Below are 20,758 nucleotides of genomic sequence, written 5' to 3'. Positions count from 1 at the left end.
ATATTTCTGCTTTCTTTCCTTAGCTTTGCCACATAATGTTGTGTAAGCTTGTCTTACCTTTTCTTCTAAACTAACAGGATTTGTTGTTGCTGTAAATTTAGGTAGAGGGTCTGTCCATCCATTTCTTTCTGTTTCATCCATAATTAATTCGGTTGGTGTGTATCCAGTAGAAATGTGAGTTAAATTGTTCACTATTTGTTCAAATGGTGCTAGGTATTCTACCCATTTTGCGTGCTTCTCTGGTGTGTGTGTGTTCTCATAAACTGTCCAAATTCTTGAAATGTTCTTTCTACCAGATTTACTGCCACGTGAAATCTTGAAATTAAAATATGTTTAACATTCTGTTCTTCAATAAAAGTCTTCCATTTTAAACTGGTAAAATATGCTGCATTATCCGTGATCATGACTTCAGGTTTTCCTATTGTTACAAAATAATCTGTTAATAGACGTCTGGTAATAGCAATGGTAGAAACTGAACGTAAAGCATATAATTTTAAATACTTTGTGAAAACATCTAACACAGCAAGGATGTATTTCATTCCTGCATGTGCTTGTGGATAGGGTCCTGCAATATCTAAAGAAATTAGGTGTAATGGCCTCTTAGGTATGATTGGATGCAATTCATTCATGCTTGTGCGATTAGAATATTTGGCTTTCTGACATATGATGCATTTCCTAATATTCCTCAATACTCTTCGCCTGAAATTTGGAAAATAGCAATATTGTATAATCTTATCTTTACATTTGGTTACACCATAGTGTCCCCAAGTTCTGTGTGTAAATAAAATAAAATCTTCAACATGAGCTTCTGGTAAGCAAACACACCAATGCTGTGATTCAGGGTTTCGTCGGTGAAATAGTACTTCTTTGTGTAATGTGGAATATTTTTCAAGATGTGGGTCTGTTCCTGGATCCACCTTGGATCATGTCCTGCAATATGGCTAACTTCTTGCACATGTTTTTGTAGTAAGGTGCAAATGTACCGTCGTACATGAGTAAAATTTTGAAATCTGATGTTTGTTCTGTCACATCTGAAAATTCTCGTAGGCCTTGTGGCAAACGAGATAGAGCATCGGCTATAATTTTGGATTCTCCTTTTATGTATATAATATCAAAATCATATTCTTGTAGTGATGCACACCAGCGTGCAAGACGTGAATGTAATAACTTGCATGATAGCAGGAAAGAAAGAGCTTGGTGATCAGTATAAAGCTTAGTACGTTTTCCCCATAGAAAGTAGCAAAACTTGCGAAATGCCCATACTATGGCAAGTGTTTCGCGCTCGGTCACTGAATATGACTTTTCGCATTCAGTGAGCGTGCGGCTAGCAAAACTGATAGGTTTGATGACTGTTTGTTCATTTTCTACATGAATTTGGAATAAAAATGCTCCGAGCCCATAGTAACTTGCATCTGTTACTAGGCAAAAGTCTGACATCATGTCAGGATGACATAACGACGGTGCATTTACTAAAGCATTCTTAATCGCTTCAAAATCTGTCTGACAGAACTCTGTCCATTTCCAAATATTATTTCTTTTGAGTAAAGATAGAAGATGTGGACTGTTAAGAAGATAGTAGGGTACAAATTTCCTGAAGAATGAAGATAGACCAAGAAAGGCTTTGAGTTGTTTACGATTCTGTGGGGATGGAAAATTCTTAATTGCATCAATTTTTCTTGACTCTGGATAAATGCCTTGAGTTGATATGATGTGACCAAGGAATTTGATTTCTCTCCTCCCTAATTTCGTCTTTGATAAATTGATAGTGACACCTGCGTCAGAAAATTTAGTCAGAAGTTGCTTCAAAAGATTAACATGTTCTTCACAAGTAGTGGTGGCAATGACAATGTTATCAACATAATCTGTGATTTGCCTTGGCAATTGTGGTCCAAGAACAGCATCTAAGGCTTCAATAAATACTCCACCACTCACTCTTAGACCAAAGGGTAGAACACAAAATTGATAACTACGTCCCTCACATAGAAATACAGTGTATTTACGGCTGTTTTTATGGAGGTTCGCCTGCCAAAACGATGAGTGGAGGTCGATATTGGTTAAATACTGTACATTATGAAATTTTAAAAGTTATTCTTCCAAATTTATAGGTCGTGTGTTGATTGGAATTATGACTTTGTTAATTTCTCGTGCGTCCAGCACTAACCTTACACTACCATCCTCTTTATTAACTGCTAGGATCGGACTGCAATATGGTGAATGTGACCTTTCAATGATACCCCAAGCTTGCATTCTTTCAATCTCTTTCATAACTGCGGGTTTCTTTGACCAAGGAATATTATAATATGTACTACAGTATGTTTTGTGTGGTTCAACATCCATCTCATAAGTATAGCCTCTAATAATTCCAGGTTTCTCCACAAATACCTCAGCAAATTGCTGCAAAACTTCAAGTAATTCAAGTTGTTGTTCCTTCGTCAGATATTCAGATTCTGTGCATTTCTCATATAAATCATTAGGTTTAATTCCCTGAGATACAGCTTCATTAAAAGTTAAATCACATATGTTTGTTGCTGGTGGATACACAAAATGTAACTGTTCAAACTTACCTTGTTTACTATTTAAGTTTTTACCCTGTGTTAACTCTGTTGTCAGTTGTTGTTGGTTTACGGTTAAATGACATTTCCCTTTTCCTAAATCTATGATTGCTTGATATTCACTCAAAAAGTCAATTCCTAATATGCAATGCATAACTAATTTATCTACTACCAGAAAACTGTAATTGAGTGGTATATTTGAAAATGTGAAGTTAATGAGAGCTTGAAATTTCACGTTCTTTGATTTGTTACCGGTGGCACTTATAATGTGACAATTCTGTACTGGCAATGTTTGTATGTTCATTATTTGTTTGAGTTCATTATATAAAGACATTGAAATGACACTTGCTGCTGCTCCTGTATCTAACATTACTTCCACTTCATAACTACCAATCATAACTCGTGTTATTGCCTGAATAATCTTATTTATTTTACTGGTACTATTAAAATCTACATCCTGATATAATTCTTTTCCTATTTTCTTACTGTCATCATATCGGAGAAAACAAATGGTCGGTTCCGTTGTGCTCTGCTCCCTATCGACCGTAACTCGAGCGCTTAGCTCGGTCGTCATTCGTTTTCCGGCAAATTCGGTTGTTGCTGCGGGTTGGGGTCATTGCCCAACTCAATAATATTTACATGTCTGTCGCATGTCACCCAAGTATCAGCTGTTTGGTTGTTGTCATTAACTCGCATCGCATTTGGAGTTCCGTTAGGTAGGAATTGAGGGTTGCTGTATTGCATGTGTTGTGGCGGTGGTCCATTGTGATTTCCCCATACATTATTTCGCCCATGACTGTAAATGGTATTGTCATTACTGTTATTCCTGCAATACATGTTTGGATGTTGTTGTATGTTGTTTCTCTGAAAATATCCTGGATTGTACCTGTTATCCTCTCTTCTTTGATCTCTATGATTTCGGTTCCTTCTTCTGTTGTTGTTATTTTGAATATAACTGTTATTGTTCTGATTGTAATTACTGTTCGGATAACCATTATAGTAATAATTACCGTTTCCTTGCCAATGCTGCGAGTTGTTTCTCCTAATATTGAATGGATTTGTTCCAGTGTAGTGCGAATTGTTTCTTTGAGTGTTTTGTTGTGGTGTCGGAGGTGGATTCCAATAGCCTGTCATTTCTGTTGTTGTGCGTACGCGAATTTCTTGGATGGATCGGATACAATTGATTGAAATTCCTGATCTCATCTCTGTAAACAACATCTGTCTCATCAACATAACTGAAAAAATTCTTTATGTTGTCCTCAGACACTCCTATTAATTTATCACGGTAAGGAAATGGTAAGTGGCTTTTAAGTGTTCTAATTACGTCTGCTAAATCTACTGGTTTTGTCCAATATAATGTTTTGTCTAGGTAGCGTTCAAAGTATTGACGTAAAGTCTCTTTTTTCGGGTTGTAAAGTTCTGGATTGTATACTTCTCGTTGTAAACTTTGCTGTTCTCTGATCGACCAGAATTCCTCAAGAAATGCTTGTTCAAACTGTTCAAATGTTAAACATCGTCTTTTCATTGCTGCTCCCCACTTAGCTGCTCTTCCACGTAACAAATTTGTAACATATCGAATTTTATCAGCTTCTAACCAATGTCTCGGGAAAATACCGTCAAAAGAGCGGATGAAAACAATCGGATGCACTTTGTCTTTCTCATCACATGAAAATGTCTGAAAGTATCCATGTCGTACTAATGTTTCATCAGCTACTTCCGATGGTATTATGGGTCCTGCATTTTGTGTCAAACTGTGATGTCTGATAGTAATTTTGATCTTGTGGTAGCATTGAAAATGGTTCATTGGGATTTGTATCACTCATTGGTAATCCTATTTTCGGCTGTGTGCTGGGTCTAGCATTATTCGGATTCTCATTTGTGTTTTGGTTGCCTGTTATGGGTTTTGGTATCACTGACAAACTTGGTATTACATTTTCTTTAAGTTTACGTACCTCTTTCTGAATATTATCTGTTTCTCCCTTTACTTGTTCCTTTGTCTTATCTAAAATGATCTGTGTCATTGTCTCAAACTTCTCATCTAAATAATCATCACATAATTTGCATTCATGTACAAGTTTCTCTGCTAGAGTTGTGTCATTCTTTAAAGATGCTACATCTGCTCTGTCTTCAAGTTTTTCTAACTTTTCCTGCAAGGATTGCTGCTCCAATGTTACATCATTTAATCTGTCTGAAAGGTCTGTAATCGTCAGGTCTAAGTGTTCTTGGTTTGTTTTTACGGAATTGTGTGACTGTCGTAATTCGTCAACGTGGGTACTGGTTTTCTGTTGTTCAAAAACTACTGTTAACAATTTTTCATTACATCCTTGTAAGTCAGTTTTTGTCTTGTCACTGAATTCCATAAATACCTTTTCTTGTCTCGTAACCTTGTCTGATAAGTCAGTAAATTTCCTTCCAAGACTACTGGTGGTTTTTGTCAAGTCGGCAATTTGCCTCGATTGTTTTTCAAAATTGTGTTTTATGTCCCGTGTCAGTTCATCGAATTTAGTGTCAAATTTCTCAATGTCACGTTTTAAATTGTCGTCTAATGCGTCAAATTTTCTGTTTTGGTCACCAAGTAACTTCGGAATCTGGTTGAGCATGTCAGAGTCCTGTGTCTTAGTTTCGTCATTTTTTTGTGTCTGATTGATGTCTGGTTCTGAAGTTGACGTTGTCAGTGTTGCGTTTTGTCGCTTAGTACTCACTCTCCATTCGTCTGTATATCTGTTTAAATATAGGGGTTGTTGTCTTAATCGATCCGGTAAAATTATGTCTTGAACATCCTCACTATTAAGTTCAATATTCATTTGACTGTCGGACATGTTTTGCAATGTGTTACTTTCACTAAGCTCGTCCGCGGAAACAATTTCTACGCGTCTAGCGTCCATCTTGAGATTTTCGTAATTAATTGCTAATAAAATTTTCCAATGGCAAAAAAAACAAAAATTAAAATATGATATGTTGAAATCTGAAATTTCTCTTATGGAAAAGGATATTTCTATACGATTTTTAATTAGAAATTGAATTATTAAACTGGTACTGAAATTTCCCTCTCACAAATAAATGATTGTGAATATGCTCTTCACTTATCATTTGCAATAATAGTAAATCAATTATAACTACAATTAGGAAAAATAATTTCGAAATAAATGGATCGGAATAAAGGCAGTACAGATGGCTGCTTGAAACTGGAAAAAATGTAAATCTCTGTACTCACCAATTTTTTTTTGTTCTTCAGTCTTATGTTGAAAATGTAGCATCAGATATACAGTTTTGAATCCAAAATTTTTCTTTCGCGTCCGTGCAAATTATTTTATGGAGCGTTATCCCTTTCCTTTTTTTTTTAACAAATTAATTTCCTCAGCATGAAAATGAAAATTAACACGAATTAATAACAGGGAAAACAATATTGTTGTAAATTTCATGCACGTAACGTTACAATTTAAATGAATGAGGCTTAGTCCAAATTCATTTTCTGATGCTATTAAGTGATTAAAATTAGATAAAATGTCCAAAATTTATAATAATTGCACTTGTATCAAATCCGGAGATTGTAAGTCCTGTCACGGTCGCCAATTGTAGTGTTTCCTTTACTCGGCGTTCTGCCATGAAAATATAAAATATGAAATCTGATTGGGTTTTGAATTTTGGTGGTTTCTGTTACGGATAAGGCGGACTTCGTATTATTGATTGAGATAGTGCTGTAATTTGACCGTGCATGGCAGACCGGGTCGGCAACACTACAAAAAGCGACTGTACAGAAATAGCATCAGAAACTAGTGGAAATTTACCTTATAATCTTGTTAGAAACGCAGTACTAATTACAATATAGTCTTCATGGCTGTCCTCCTAATTCCCTTGTAGGACGACCCGTCTTTCACTTTTCTCCATCTGTTGAAAACTTCTTCAGGTTGTCACTGTCATGATCAATTCACAAATTTGGCGATAACCACCTTGAATCACTATTGAAACAACCTCGCTTTCTAATATAATTTTAATTTCCACCCAAAAGCACATTCAACACAGCGCGGAAAAATACACGTCTTTCGTATCAAGACAAGAGAGAGAAGTAATCAATTAGCTGTTAAAAACAAAACCTACGCAAAATTAAAAAAAAAAAATCAAAATTATTTATAAAAATCGGTCGCTGGCGCAGCGCTCTTTTGCATGCGCGATCGTGAATTATATCTTTGTATTGGCGGAGGCGCGGTAGTCAAAGTACCATTACAACGCAAAGGAAATGCGCCATATACAACAACAAAACACTGTGCTCATACAAGCGTCTGCCAACCATAGTGTGTCAAAGGCTTTAGGAAGAATACGCAGTGCTTCCTAACAACAAATTGCCTCTGATGGACATGACAGCTCTTTACATTAGATTCATTTGCAGTTGCGGGTGGGCTGTTGTATGTGCGCAATTGAGTCGCGTGTGAGTAGTACCTTCTCCCGCTTCTGGCTACAGATGGGTGGCTTGGCGCCACTATCTAAATTGCTCCGGTTCGGAAATCGTAGATCCGGGGCTGATGCGCAGAGCAGTCCGAGTTGTAGTGGGGTGATGGGTAGTCTCCACGTGACCTGTCTTTACGTTTAGTGATTTTGCTGTTTCCTCTTCAGTTATTGCTCTCACATTAAATGAAAACAAAAAGGATTTATGTGACCAGGAGCTACCAGGTAAATTAAAATACATTCGCATAATTACGGAAGGTTAGTTTCAGGTTTTACTTCCATCTTTCTGACAGTAAAGCATTAATCGCCTTGCAAACAATGAAGTTATTGTTGTTTGTTTGCTAAAGAGATTTGGCTTTTATTAATCTTTCCTGCTGAGGCAGTCAATTTATTTGAAACGAAGTGTTTAATTTCACACTGTGCGCATTTCAAGTGCACGTTTTCCATCTTCTAGCTCGTATGGCATTATGCCATAATAATGAACCAAACATGAGATAATAGAGTACTGGTACTCAAGAAAATTATACAGTGCCTAGGAAAAGTATACTGTCACTTAACATGGAAAAAGTGTATGTTCAACTGGGAGAAAGTGTATTTTCATCCGGGAAAAATCCGGGAATTTTTTTTCCGTGTCCATGTTTACACTCTGAATAAATGACCCATTTTCTGATGGTACTGATGGTTGTTGTTGTTGTTGTTGTTGTCTTCAGTCCAGAGACTAGTTTGATGGAGCTCTCCATGCTACTCTATCCTGTGCAAGCTTCTTCATCTCCCAGTACCTACTGCAACCAACATCCTTCTGCATCTGTCTAGTGTATTCATCTCTTGGTATCCCTCTATGATTTTTACCCTCCACGCCGCCCTCCAATACTAAATTGGTGATCCCTTGATGCCTCAGAATATGCTCTACCAACCAATCCCTTCTTCTAGTCAAGTTGTGCCACAAATTTCACTTCTCCTCAATTTTGTTCAATACCTCCTCATTAGTTATGTGATCTACCCACCTAATCTTCAGCATTCTTCTGTAGCACCACATTTCGAAAGCTTCTATTCTCTTCTTGTCTAAACTATTTATCATCTACGTTTCACTTCCATACATGGCTACACACCATACAAATACTTTCAGAAACGACTTCCTGACATTTAAATCTATACTCAGTGTTAACAAATTTCTCTTCTTTAGAAATGCTTTCCTTGCCATTGCCAGTCTACATTTTATATCCTCTCTACTTCGACTATCATCAGTTATTTTGCTCCCCAAATAGCAAAACTCCTTTACTACTTTAAGCGTCTCATTTCTTAATCTAATTCCCTCAGCATCACCCCGTTTAAAAATTCCATTATCCTTTTTGCTTTTGTTGATGTTCATCTTATATCCTCATTTCAAGACACTGTCCATTCCGTTCAGCTGCTCCTCCAGGTCCTTTGCTGTCTCTGACAGAATTACAATGTCATCGGCGAACCTCAAAGTTTTTATTTCTTCTCCATGGATTTTAATACCTACTCTGAATTTTCCTTATGTTTCCTCTACTGCTTGCTCAATATACAGATTGAATAGCATCGGGGATAGGCTACAACCCTGTCTCACTCCCTTCCCAACCACTGCTTCCCTTTCATGCCTCTCGACTCTTACAACTGCCATCTGATTTCTGTACAAATTGTAAATAGCCTTTCGCTCCCTGTATTTTACCCCTGCCACCTTCAGAATTTGAAAGAGAGTATTCCAGTCAACGTTGTCAAAAGCTTTCTCTAAGTCTACAAATGCTAGAATTGTAGGTTTGCCTTTCCTTAATCTATTTTCTAAGATAAGTCATAGGGTCATTATTGCCTCACGTGTTCCAGCATTTCTATGGAATCCAAACTGATCTTCCCCGAGGTTGGCTTCTACCAGTTTTTCCAATCGTCTGTAAAGAATACATTTTAGTATTTTGCAGCCATGGCTTATTAAACTGATAGTTTGGTAATTTTCACATCTATCAACACCTGGTTTCTTTGGGATTTGAATTATTATATTCTTCTTGAAGTCTGAGGGTATTTCGCCTGTCTCGTACATCTTGCTCACTAGATGGTAGAGTTTTGTTAGGCCTGGTTCTCCCAAGTCTGTCGGTAGTTCAAATAGAATGTTGTCTACTCCCAGGGTCTTGTTTCGATTCAGGTCTTTCAGTGCTCTGTCAAACTCTTCACGCAGTATCATATCTCCCATTTCATCTTCATCTACGTCCTCTTCCATTTCCATAATATTGTCCTCAAGAACATCACCGTTGTATAGACCCTCTATATACTCCTTCCACCTTTCTGCTTTCCCTTCTTTGATTAGAACTGGGTTTCCATCTGAGCTCTTGATATTCATCCAAGTGGTTCTCTTTTCTCCAAATGTCTCTTTAATTTTCCTGTAGGCAGTATCTATCTTGCCCCTAGTGGTTTGCGCCTCTACTCCCGTACATTTGTCCTCTAGCCATCCCTGCGTAGCCATTTTGCACTTCCTGTCATCGATCTCATTTTTGAGGCGTTTGTATTCCTTTTTGCCTGCTTCATTTACTGCATTTTTATATTTTCTCATTTCATCAATTAAATTCAATATATCTTCCGTTACCCAAGGATTTCTGTTCGCCCTCGTCTTTTTACCTACTTGATCCTCTACTGCCTTCACTATTTCATCTCTCAAAGCTACCCATTCTTCTTCTACTTTATTTCTTTTTCCTGTTCCTGTCAGTCGTTCCCTAATGCTGTCTCTGAAACCCTCTACAATCTCTGGTTCTTTCAGTGTATCCAGGTCCCATCTCCTCAAACTCCCACCTTTTTGCAGTTTCTTCAGTTTTAATCTACATTTCATAACTAATAGGTTGCAGTCAGAGTTCACATCTGCCCCTGGAATTGTCTTACAATTTAAAACCTGGCTCCTGAATCTCTGTCTTACCATTATATAATCTATCTGAAACCTTCCAGTACTTATGGCAGAGACATGAAATTTTCGCAGCATGCCCAGTGTGAGATTCAACACATATGGAATTAGAATAATTAAAATATCCTTGAGTTGTTTTGTTTTTATGTTCATTTATTTACAAAATTCTATCAAAAAATTGAGGGTTTGGAAAAAAAAGATAACATACTCCACAATACAATTTTAGTAATAATTCTAGTTCTGTGTATCTAGAAAGGTGCATTCAGTAATTATGGCAAATTGTAAGTTGGTGTCTTAAAAATTTTCCGAGATAAAGGGTCACAAAATTCGATAATTTAGCATTGGCGGCATAGGACATACAATGTACCCTTAATGCTATATGCGTACAAACTTACGGGCTTCCAGCATTATCGTAGCAGCGCTTACTCAATAATGCCTGTTTTCTTGCGCTCTCTGGGAATTGCTGAAATGAACCTGTTTCTAACAGGTCGCTGGAAAATATTGCGAATGGTCGTTTGAAAAGCATTGCTTTCAAAGCGAATTTCTTTCTACACAATATGAATTATATTACGTGTGTGTACGTGGGTTCAATTTCCTGAATCCCAAAGTGTTTGACTGTCATTTAAACCTTAACACTTCAAAGGCCAGCTACTTACAAGAACTTCATGCTCAGAAGACCAGACATTTCTGTCATTATTTAAAATTTTATTGGAACATTTGTGTGGTGTACCTTAAACTGTAACACAAGCAAGAAAATAAAAATAAATTATATGTGAAAGCTTAGCCTTTCTTGTAGCTACACTATGTGTATTTTTTTAAACCATTAACTTTCCCTGTTTGTGTGTTCGCACTACTGGTGTTGCTGTTGGCTGACTGCATCATGTGTGCTATATTCTGAATATCTGCTGTCTCGGCTGGCGAGATCACGTGACATGAGCTGTTATTGGCTTACAAAACACATCACAATCTTGATTTCAATGCATAGGAAACTAACGTGCTGAGTGTGGTGGAATTCGACTTTATACTTTCATAATACGAAGAAATACAGTGTATGTGTTGCTGCACATCAAAGATCTTTCCTAAACGCTCTTTTTTTTGGGGGGGGGGGGTAATTTTCTGGAAGTATACTCTCGCTTAACAAGGAAAAAGTGTATGTTAGCATGGGGAATAGGGGGAAAATCTGGAATTTTTTTTTCCCTTCCTTGTCTGTGTATACACCCTGACTTTGCTGTTGGCCACAGTTTGGCAGTGGCCATTCATCCTGGTAGACAGCTGATTAGTAGTCAAACCAATATAAAAATCTATGAAATGGTTGCCTGAAAGGTGGCGTACAATGTGGCTGTTTTCACAGCTGGTGATAAGGGGTGCATCAGCACCTCATAAAATGCTCATAAAGGACTAAGTCGAAGGACTGGATTTTGGAGGAGGGAGAACTGGATTGGATTGGGCAGGTCTTGCACCTAGGATCTTCAAAATAGATATGGGCCGTGTGGCAAGGGGTTAGTATTGGGAGTGGAATAGGAATGGACTAGGGTGTTGTGAAGGTTGGGTGGGCGACAGAACACCAGTTTAGGAGGAGTAGGATTTTGGGTGGGATACCCCTCATTTCAGGGCATTATGATAGTTAATGAAAGCCCTGAGGAAGGATGTGATTCAGTTGTTTTAGTCAAGGGTGGTATGGATGATGCAGGAGTGCTCTTTTGTGGCTGCCTCTTAGGGATGGTGGTAGGATTAGGAGCATTTGGGGAAATGGCCAGGAAATTTATTTATAGACTAGGTCCAAGGGATAGTGCCTGTCTATGAAAGTTGCAGCACAGCCGAGGGCACTCACATGGCACCCTGCTATGCCAACCTATTTATGGGCCTGGTCTCCTAAAACTCCAAGCCCCTGGTCTGTTTCAGGTTCATTGATGATATCTGAACTCGGGGCCAAGACATCCTATCCTCTTTCCTTCACAACCTCAATGCCTTTTCTCCCATCTGTTTCACGTGGTTCTCCCAGTGTGCCACTTTCTGGGGCATTGACCACTTCCTATCCTCACCTCTGTCCACATTAAACCACCTTTAACCACCAACAGTGTACATTTTGACAGCTGCCATCCGTTACACCAAAAACTTAATTCCACACTGCCTGGCCACCCAGGTATGGTTGTCTCTGCAGTGTCTAGTACTCCCTTTCCCAGTATGCTGAAATTCTCACCAAGGCCTTCACAGACAGGCAGTAGACCCGGTCCAAGTCCACAGACAATTTACTGTCCCATTTCCCCACTGTACTGGTTGTTACCTATCTCGTTTCTTGATAACTGAACAATTGTGGAATCTTACGCGGTATATTGTGGTAGGTCCACACTCTCACCACGTGTTTTTTGAATGAGAATAATATGAGTAGGTCCAGCACAATTTCAGCAAGACTTATTTATTAGTAGCTGCTGAAAGATTACACACTGCAGATCTCGTTTGTCTAGGGGTTCTCGAAGTTTTGTCTGCAAAATAATCATTCCAACAAGCATGGCCTGGGGTTTCTTCTTGTTTGAAATAAACGCTACCAGATCCGAAATACTTTCAGCTAAAAATTATATTTATTCGTACTTTTTGTTTAGTAACTACACCATTTTCACTATGAACATTGATACTCTAAATGCATTGTACAGCACTGGTCACTTAAACACGTCCATCTCCCTCCAATACCAACAAAGAAGTGGCGGGCAAGCCAACATGTGCCTGGAAGTTGCAGACATTCCTGCATTCCAGATTCTTTGGTCTACTGACCTTAATAATCTCCAAAGATACACATAAATAAATACATATAAATATACAACATTTAACATCTAAAATGTATCCATTATTTATCATAAAAGAAAATATTCATAATTAAATAAATTAAACACATTTTCTGGCAAAATCATGAAATTATCTTAACTCTTTACTGTGGGCATCGTACTTTTCGCATGAGATAAAGTTTATCTCCGACAGTTAATTACATTACACCACACGCACCCCATTGGCCCACCACACCCAAGAGCCAGCAACAAAGGAGGTACCCCTTTGTCATCCAGTACTATCCCAAACTGGTAGATTGTTTTAGTTGTGCCTATCTGTAATTCAACTGATCTATCTTTTTCTTAATATGATCAATATAGGTTTATATCTGTGAGATCAAATCGGTATTCTCATAGCATTCCTTCAGATGCACAGTATATTTTACTGGTACACACACACACTTTATTGCCATTGTTGAGAAGCACTGGCTTCAGCTTTCTTTTGATGACTCAGTACACTCTTCTACTCTATCCTCGTATGCCAAGAAATGGGGGTTCAGTAGTCAATACTTACTTTTCCTGTAACTTATGGTGCAACAGTTCTGTTAATCCTTAAGGGTCCTGCACAAGTTCATTATTTGTTGACAATACTTGTCCAATGTTCAGTATATTGAAGTGAGCTCACATCATCAATAATATTGATAAAATTGGCAGTTGACAAAGTGGTTCTACAAGGTTAAGATTTCAAACACCCAAAATAAATTGTATGCTGCAATTACATTACCTTCTGCTTGCAGTCAATAGAAGAAAGAGAAAAAGTGGAAATATACCCAAGAATGCTAGGAAAAAAAAGAAGCTACTGGTCACATGTTAATTTATTGACAAATCTGAACCATGCAACCCAAAGATTTCATAAATTATTTTCTAACAATTCCTGCATCATCACATGTTAATTCATTGACAAATCTGAACCATGCAACCCAAAGATTTCATAAATTATTTTCTAACAATTCCTGCATCATATGACAAATTATTAATGTTGATACAAGATAAAATAGAGAAACAAAATATCTTAATAAGAGAGACAGTTGCAGTTGACGAGAGATTAAGAAAATTACTTTTGACTTTTCTGGTGACAGGCAGGTCGTTCTAATACTCAGTTTAGTAAAATTCTATGTAAAACTGTGAAGCAATTACATCTGCTTGCCAAGCATATGTTGAGGCAGTTAACTTTTTAAAATAATAATTTGGTGAAACTGACATGCATTTTGAAGACCAGTTACTAGTCATTGCAGGTATCACGATGTATTTCCCTATGTGGGAACATTTTCCCTAACTGTTATGTAATTTACCAACCTATACTATATTTTCAAATTAATAAAGTAAGCCATGTCAGAGAGGTTCCTGCAGTAACCGTCCCAATTCAATGATTACCCTTGCATATGTGTATTAAAATTGTTTTGTGTTAAAAGACTACATGAAAAATTGATTTATTGATATTACAAGTTACTATACATCAACATTTAATCACAGCTCTCAAGCATAAAATACCACAAATAACAACAGCTGTAGACGGATATCAAGATCTTTTATGTATTTTATAACATCACTCGTCGCTGTGAGGAAATCTTCTGAAGGACCTTTGTAGGCAAGTTCAGGACAGGTCGATACAACATGAGCACCACAGTCACAGGATGGCAATGAAGATTTTCCCTACTTGTGGAGTGTCTGCACATTGTCCAAGGCCCATTCGGATGTGGTTCTAGATAGTCCAAATTGCCCGATGCTGGTCAAATCCAGGTGGTTTCTTCTGGATGCAGGGCAGCTTCAGGCATTGTAGGGAACAGTTTTGTAGCCAGTAGCATTTCCATTCATTGATGGGGATTGAATTCAGTTTCAGTGATAGTCCTGGCTGTGATGAGAGTAGGATGTCTTGATCTTAGTCTATTTCACTCAACAGGGAATACGTTGTCCACTATTGGAAGGTTGGTGTTATTAGCAATCTTGTGGTATTCACGCAGTAGCCCGCTCATCCATCTGATATCAGATGGAGGAAAGTGGCTCTAGATAAGTAGCCAGTATGTGGGAGTAGATCGTATTGACCCACTAACAATGCATATGACCTCGTTAAGTTGCACATCTATTTTTTTTACGTGTGGTCTTTTAAGCCAGACAGGCGCACAGTACTCTGCTACCGAGTATACCAAACCAAGTGCTGATACCCGGAGAGTGTCTGCAGATCCCCAACAAGAGCGCAGAGTTTATGGAGAAATGTTGTTTCTGGTTTTGACCTTAGCAGATGTTTGTGTGAAGTGCTCCTTAAAAGAAACTTTCCTATCTAATCTGATCCCAAGGTATTTTGGGTGCATACTATGATGGAGTCCATCTCCTTCAAAATAACAATCGAGGGGTCTGTGTGCCAATCTGTTGGGCAGGTGAAAACATGAAACTTCTGTTTTATTTGAGTTTTGTTGTTACCTCCAGAGAAGCAAAGATTATTATACAAGTAAATTTTTTTTACTTTCCATTAACAATGCAAAAACGTCATTTTTGGCAACCATTAATGAGTTGTTTCAGTCGTTTCCTAACCTCGAAACGAATTAGTTTTCTGTATTGTTCAGTGAAAGAACATAACAACAACAGTGTCAACACACGAGACATCACTTGCCCGCATTATGAATTCAATAGATGAAATTAAGAACAACCCTTGAAACTGAAACAAGCAACAAAATCTGTTCACACACAAGCCGCTACATGCATTGAGGTCAGTGAGACAATTTTTGAACATTTATTGTGAATGTATTGTGAAATTGTACGTACACTGTACAACTTCCTTAACACTGTGCTTTGTTTTTTTCTGGTTTAACATGAATTCACGTGTGCTACGGTATTAATAACAGCAGATTAGATGATCTGACACATTCATACAGTTTCAGTTAACATCTGGGACATGTTTTATTATATTCACCAGATCAGTAACAACAAAATAAGTGGAAATCGTGCTTTACTTTATCCTCATACAGTTTTGTGATGGCGTCATATTAGCGGAGTTGCTAAATTTCTGGTAAAACCTTTTATTAGCTGTAACTCCACAACTAAACATTTGTGGACCTATGTGTATATGAACTTTTTTCCCTTTAGTTTTACTTGTAGAATAACATATTAAAATATTTGCATATCTTCATGAATCACCCTGTATAAGCACTCTCGAAAAGGCAAAGAACGGAAGACAGTACCATGTAAGGAAAAGAATAGCACCTTTTCTTGTTTCCTGTTTTCTATTTTAAATTGTTGTAACAGTTTCCCAGCATTACTGTATTTCCATTTCTAATTAGTGAAAGTTTATAATTTCATTTCATCTTTCATTTTTATGTATTTTAAAAGGTGTCGGTTTGTTTGATATATGCAGGTAACCCTCATTGGAAAGCAGTGGAACCAAGTCCCCCAACAAATGTGGCTCGTTGGTATAATTTTATAGAATCTTTAGAGTGTGTCTCTTCTGTAAAGAAAATTCTACCTGAAAACAAAGCAAAGAAGTCAATTACTGCAGAGCCTGTCCTGTCTGGGAGAAAAGAAGAAGGGAAGTTTGTTGAGTTACCTGGAGCAGAAATGGGAAAAGTGGTTGTAAGGTTTCCACCAGAAGCTAGTGGGTGAGAATACTTACATAAATTTCCTTAAGGCTACTGTAATTGTGTATAATTTAACTACATTGGATGACAATAAAAGATATTTTCTTTCACACATAAGAACTGAAAGAAGCTAATACAGATATCGAAGAAATTCCATTTCATCCATAATTCACATTCAAAGACTCAAATCACATTCATTTTAATAACATCATTATTAATTATATTATACTTAATTAATCCCAACTATGTACAAGATAGTCGCCTACAAACAAGTCATATTTATGAAATAACAAAATCCTATAACTGAGCTTACCAAGGAAAAGCAGTGCTGAGATTTGGTTCTAATGTCTTGCTGTTTAAAGTTTAGACACAGACTCTTAGACATAGTGAAATAGACCTGTTGTGTTCAGTATCTATTAAAAAGCTTGCTTTCATTACACCAGTGCACAATTACAGATTAAGTACTAAAATGCTGGCAGTATTTTACAGGTATCTTCATATTGGCCATGCAAAAGCTGCTTTGTTAAATCAGTATTATCAAGAAAACTTCAAAGGAAAGCTTATTATGAGATTTGATGATACCAACCCTGCAAAGGAGAAGGCTGATTTTGAAAAGGTGATCTTGACTATATATGAGACAGAAAATGAGCATCTACTTGTTAATCACAAGTGCAGGAACTACTGGTACAGTGCTGACAAACAATCTAATGCAAAAATGCAATTCGAATGGAAAGCATTCTAAATTTTTAAACATTCTGTTCGTCAGAATAAGAACATGAAATGAGATTGGTAGCGCTTGAGGATAATCTTCCTCATGTATTTCTATTAGCACAACAACACAGATAAACATGATTTTGTAGTCAATGATTGTTACTCTTTTGAGACGCTCTTATGTTGACATAGCTCCATATCTTCTATAAGTACTCTGTGCTGAAACCCCACCACTGACAGGATGTAAACAGTCAATTGTCTGTCGACTGTCCATCAACTTTCAACATCCATTCCTAATGGCATAATTACTAAGCAACTAGTTGTCAGAGTGGTTGCTCACAAATGGACTCATTCCCAGTGTCAAGCAGCATCCAGATTGTGAGTATTTTGTGGAACATATGTGCTTGCTTGTTTTATCTCTCAAATAATTTGGAACTTCCCCTCCCAATATCAGTGCCTCTGACCTGTTGTGTTGATACTTAATTACCATTCGGATGTTGACTAGGAACAACATTGGATAGATATCTTCCCAGTGGGTCATGTCTCTGGGAATCCTACCTTTTGCAAAAAGGCACAGCCGATTTCCTTCTGAAATCTGAGAATCTGTACCATGTTTAATTACTTCATTGATGATCAGACGATAAACTCTAATATTTGTTCCTTCATTTTGCTCAGCGTGTTGATGTGAAAGAACTAACAGAAAGAGGAATATAAACTTGTTTTATAGTTGCTTCATATTTTGTCAAGGAAACATCTTGGTCCAAAATATTTGGGCTATTATGTTAGTAACGTTTTCAGTGTTTTACTGTGCTTCTTTATTGTTTTTTCCATTTTTGCAGTGCATATGCTGAATATTTATGTAATTTCTTACTTTGACTATAAGGAAAAGGTCCAATCCAGCCAGGTAATGCTGTGTGTTCTAATGTGCAGGAGGAGCTGATATAATGCATATGAGAAAATAGACTCTGTGGTTGTGTAAAGTTGGCAACCCACATATATTCTCTGCACGCCACTGTCAAGTTCATGACAGATGATTCTTTGTACAAATTTTAGCCCCACACCATTCTGTTTCATTTATGTATGAAGAGGGAAAAAAATTATGCCAGTGTAGCTCGGCATGTGCACTGATCTCTCTTATTTTAATCATACACCCTATATAGAATATATGTTCAAGACATTGGAACTGTTGCACAGTCTATCTCAAATACTGGTTCTCTGGATTTTTTTTGTGAGAACAGTGTTTGCTTTCTACGAAAGATTCCCATTTATTGTTCCTCAAAAGAGTATCACCCATTCTTATCAGCGGTAGTGGCATGTTACAGTCCTAGAAGAACATTACTGAACTTCTTCAATGTCTGCTGGTGGATGTACTTGATAGGGACTCTAGTTGTTGTAGCAATAGTCATAGTGCCCTTTCAACTACAGTGCTCTTTTGCATAATTTTCTCAACAAATGGAAATTTCCCATTAGACCTCTCTACTATTAATTTTGCAAGTTTATTGCATATCTATCACTTTATGGTATTACTGGTAGAGAGTAAAAATGTGACAAGGTCTAGCAGGGTTAACTTTTTTCTCCTTATTGGATGAGGTCAAGTTCTTTCTGTTGCTTATTTGCATAATCTGCCAGTTGTCTATATTTAAAGAGATAGACCGTTGCACATAGTTAGTGGAAATGCTGTCTGTTGTTCTGCTTTGCATTACAGCATCGAGAAATGATACTTCTTCTGTACACATCACCACCATCAACAAACAATCTGAGATTACTGCTGTCCGTATCTGATAAATCATGTATATGTGTTGACAGTATTATGAAAAGGATGGATTGTTAATCATCATATAGAGGAGATATTGAGTTGCAGACAGGCTCAACAAAAAGACTGCTATGCATGTGAGCTTTTGGCCTAAAGGCCTTCTTCTAACATAGGGGAAAAACACACACACACACACACACACACACACACCTTCCACTGTGTCTCGCCACTAAAGCCAGCTGTAGTGGTCAGAGACGGCAGTTTTTGTGTGTGTGTGTGTGGGGGGGGGGGTGTTTTCTACGTTAGAAGAATGTGTTTTGGAAGCTCATATGTATGGCAGTCGTTTTGTTGTGCTTGTCTGCGACTCACCATCTCCTCTGTGTGTTGAGTAGCAATGTATCCTTGTCATAATATTGTCATTATTCCACCCTGGATTTTCCATGTATATATGTTGAGACTACTAGTAGTACTACCATGCTTCCAGGACAGACTCCCAATGCCACATTCATGTGTCTTCAGCACTCACCTTCAATGTGGAGCCTAAGTCTGATGTGTGTTAACGATATTGACCTACAAGTCTATGCATCAGTTCCTTCACTGTTTTTATAAACAGAAATGACATATTTCTAGACATGCAAAACTATTCACTGTTGAGATTCTCAGTAAGTCTAAGCTAGAAAGGACACTAGTACTGCAGCTTATTTAAAGAAACATTTGGTAGAAATTCTGTTGGTGTCTGGCACCTTGTTCTGTTCGAGTAATGTCAGTTGTTTGCAGTGCAGTTATTGATTTCAGTATCACTTATTTGTGAGTTTGTGTCATGGTGAAGAATTAGTATGTTAATATGATCCTCTTGGCTGAATTAATTTTTAAATGCAGAATTTAATATTTTTTATACCCTATATGCTGTCTTCAGTTTTAACAAAACACTGAACTACGATGTCCTGAATGGAAGATTTTATTCCATTGTTGACTTTTTGCAGGACCATAAAGATCTTTTGTCAGTATACGACTGTGCAATTCATTCTAACTTTTGTAATTTCTTTGAATTACTGTAGGCAAGCACCTGTCAAGCTCCTCAGACATTGCCCCAGTAACTTCATCTCACACCAATGTTAAATCTGGTCTTGAATATTATTCTGCCTCTAATGACTTTTTATATTCCATTTTCCAAAACCTGTGACTTATATCTTCTAATACTATTTTACCTCCTATTTTAATAATTCCATGGTTAAAAATGTTGCTCAGCACTCCAAAATGTAGAGACCCTTCTTTGTGTATCAATGTTTGTGCGTGTATAATAATAATAATTTTGTATCTTGGCGTCCTGGTACAAGTCTTGTGTGTTGTCCTCTCAAGCTCCAGTAGTTCCTGTCTCCAGAGCTGATACGTAGATACATCTCCTGTCTCTCATATATTGTATATATTCATTACTTCACTTTCAATTTTTAAGTATTATTGTGAACAGTGATTGATTTATTTTTATGCTGCATTTAAAATTTTTGCATTTCTACATTTCGCGAAGAACAGTATATACTTCCTATATCCATTTCTTAATGTTTAGAAAAGTAAATAAGGTAGCCACAGATTTGTGTTTATTCCAGTGTTGTGTGTCTCAATAATTTTCTCACATTGATAGTACAACAGTTAAACATAAAAATTCACTCACAGTGTCATCAGTGTTGAAAATACAACAACAAAGCATTAAAATTATATTTCTAATTGCCCTCACATAACAGTTCCATGTATGGTAAATAATCTGTAAACTGTGTTTTTCTCTAAATTCAATTTTGGTTTATAGGTAATTTTAGAAGATCTGAAACTACTGCAAGTTAAGCCAGATGTTTTCACTCATACATCGGATTATTTTGACTTAATGCTTGAAATGTGTGAAAAACTCTTAAAGGAGGGGAAGGCTTATGTTGATGACACTGAACCAGAACAAATGAAACTGGAACGTGAGCAGAAAATAGAATCAAAAAACAGGAATAACAGTATGTATTTATTTT

At 37.1% G+C, this 20,758-nt stretch overlaps 1 protein-coding gene across 1 annotated transcript in view; it reads left to right on the top strand.

Moving 5' to 3' along the window:
* LOC126193193 (bifunctional glutamate/proline--tRNA ligase) overlaps window positions 1–20,758 on the top strand; it is a 248,437-nt gene that overhangs the window by 57,569 nt on the left and 170,110 nt on the right. Inside the window, exons 4-6 of the mRNA XM_049932666.1 lie at window positions 16,066–16,306; window positions 16,775–16,901; window positions 20,551–20,743. Coding sequence (XP_049788623.1) covers window positions 16,066–16,306; window positions 16,775–16,901; window positions 20,551–20,743 — 561 coding nt within the window. The remainder of the gene's footprint in view (window positions 1–16,065; window positions 16,307–16,774; window positions 16,902–20,550; window positions 20,744–20,758) is intronic.

This window comes from Schistocerca nitens, chromosome 1 (assembly GCF_023898315.1).
Source record: "Schistocerca nitens isolate TAMUIC-IGC-003100 chromosome 1, iqSchNite1.1, whole genome shotgun sequence".
NCBI classification, from domain to species: domain Eukaryota; kingdom Metazoa; phylum Arthropoda; class Insecta; order Orthoptera; family Acrididae; genus Schistocerca; species Schistocerca nitens.
The sequence above is the reverse complement of the archived record's forward strand: the minus strand, read 5'-3'. Positions and strand labels throughout refer to the sequence as shown.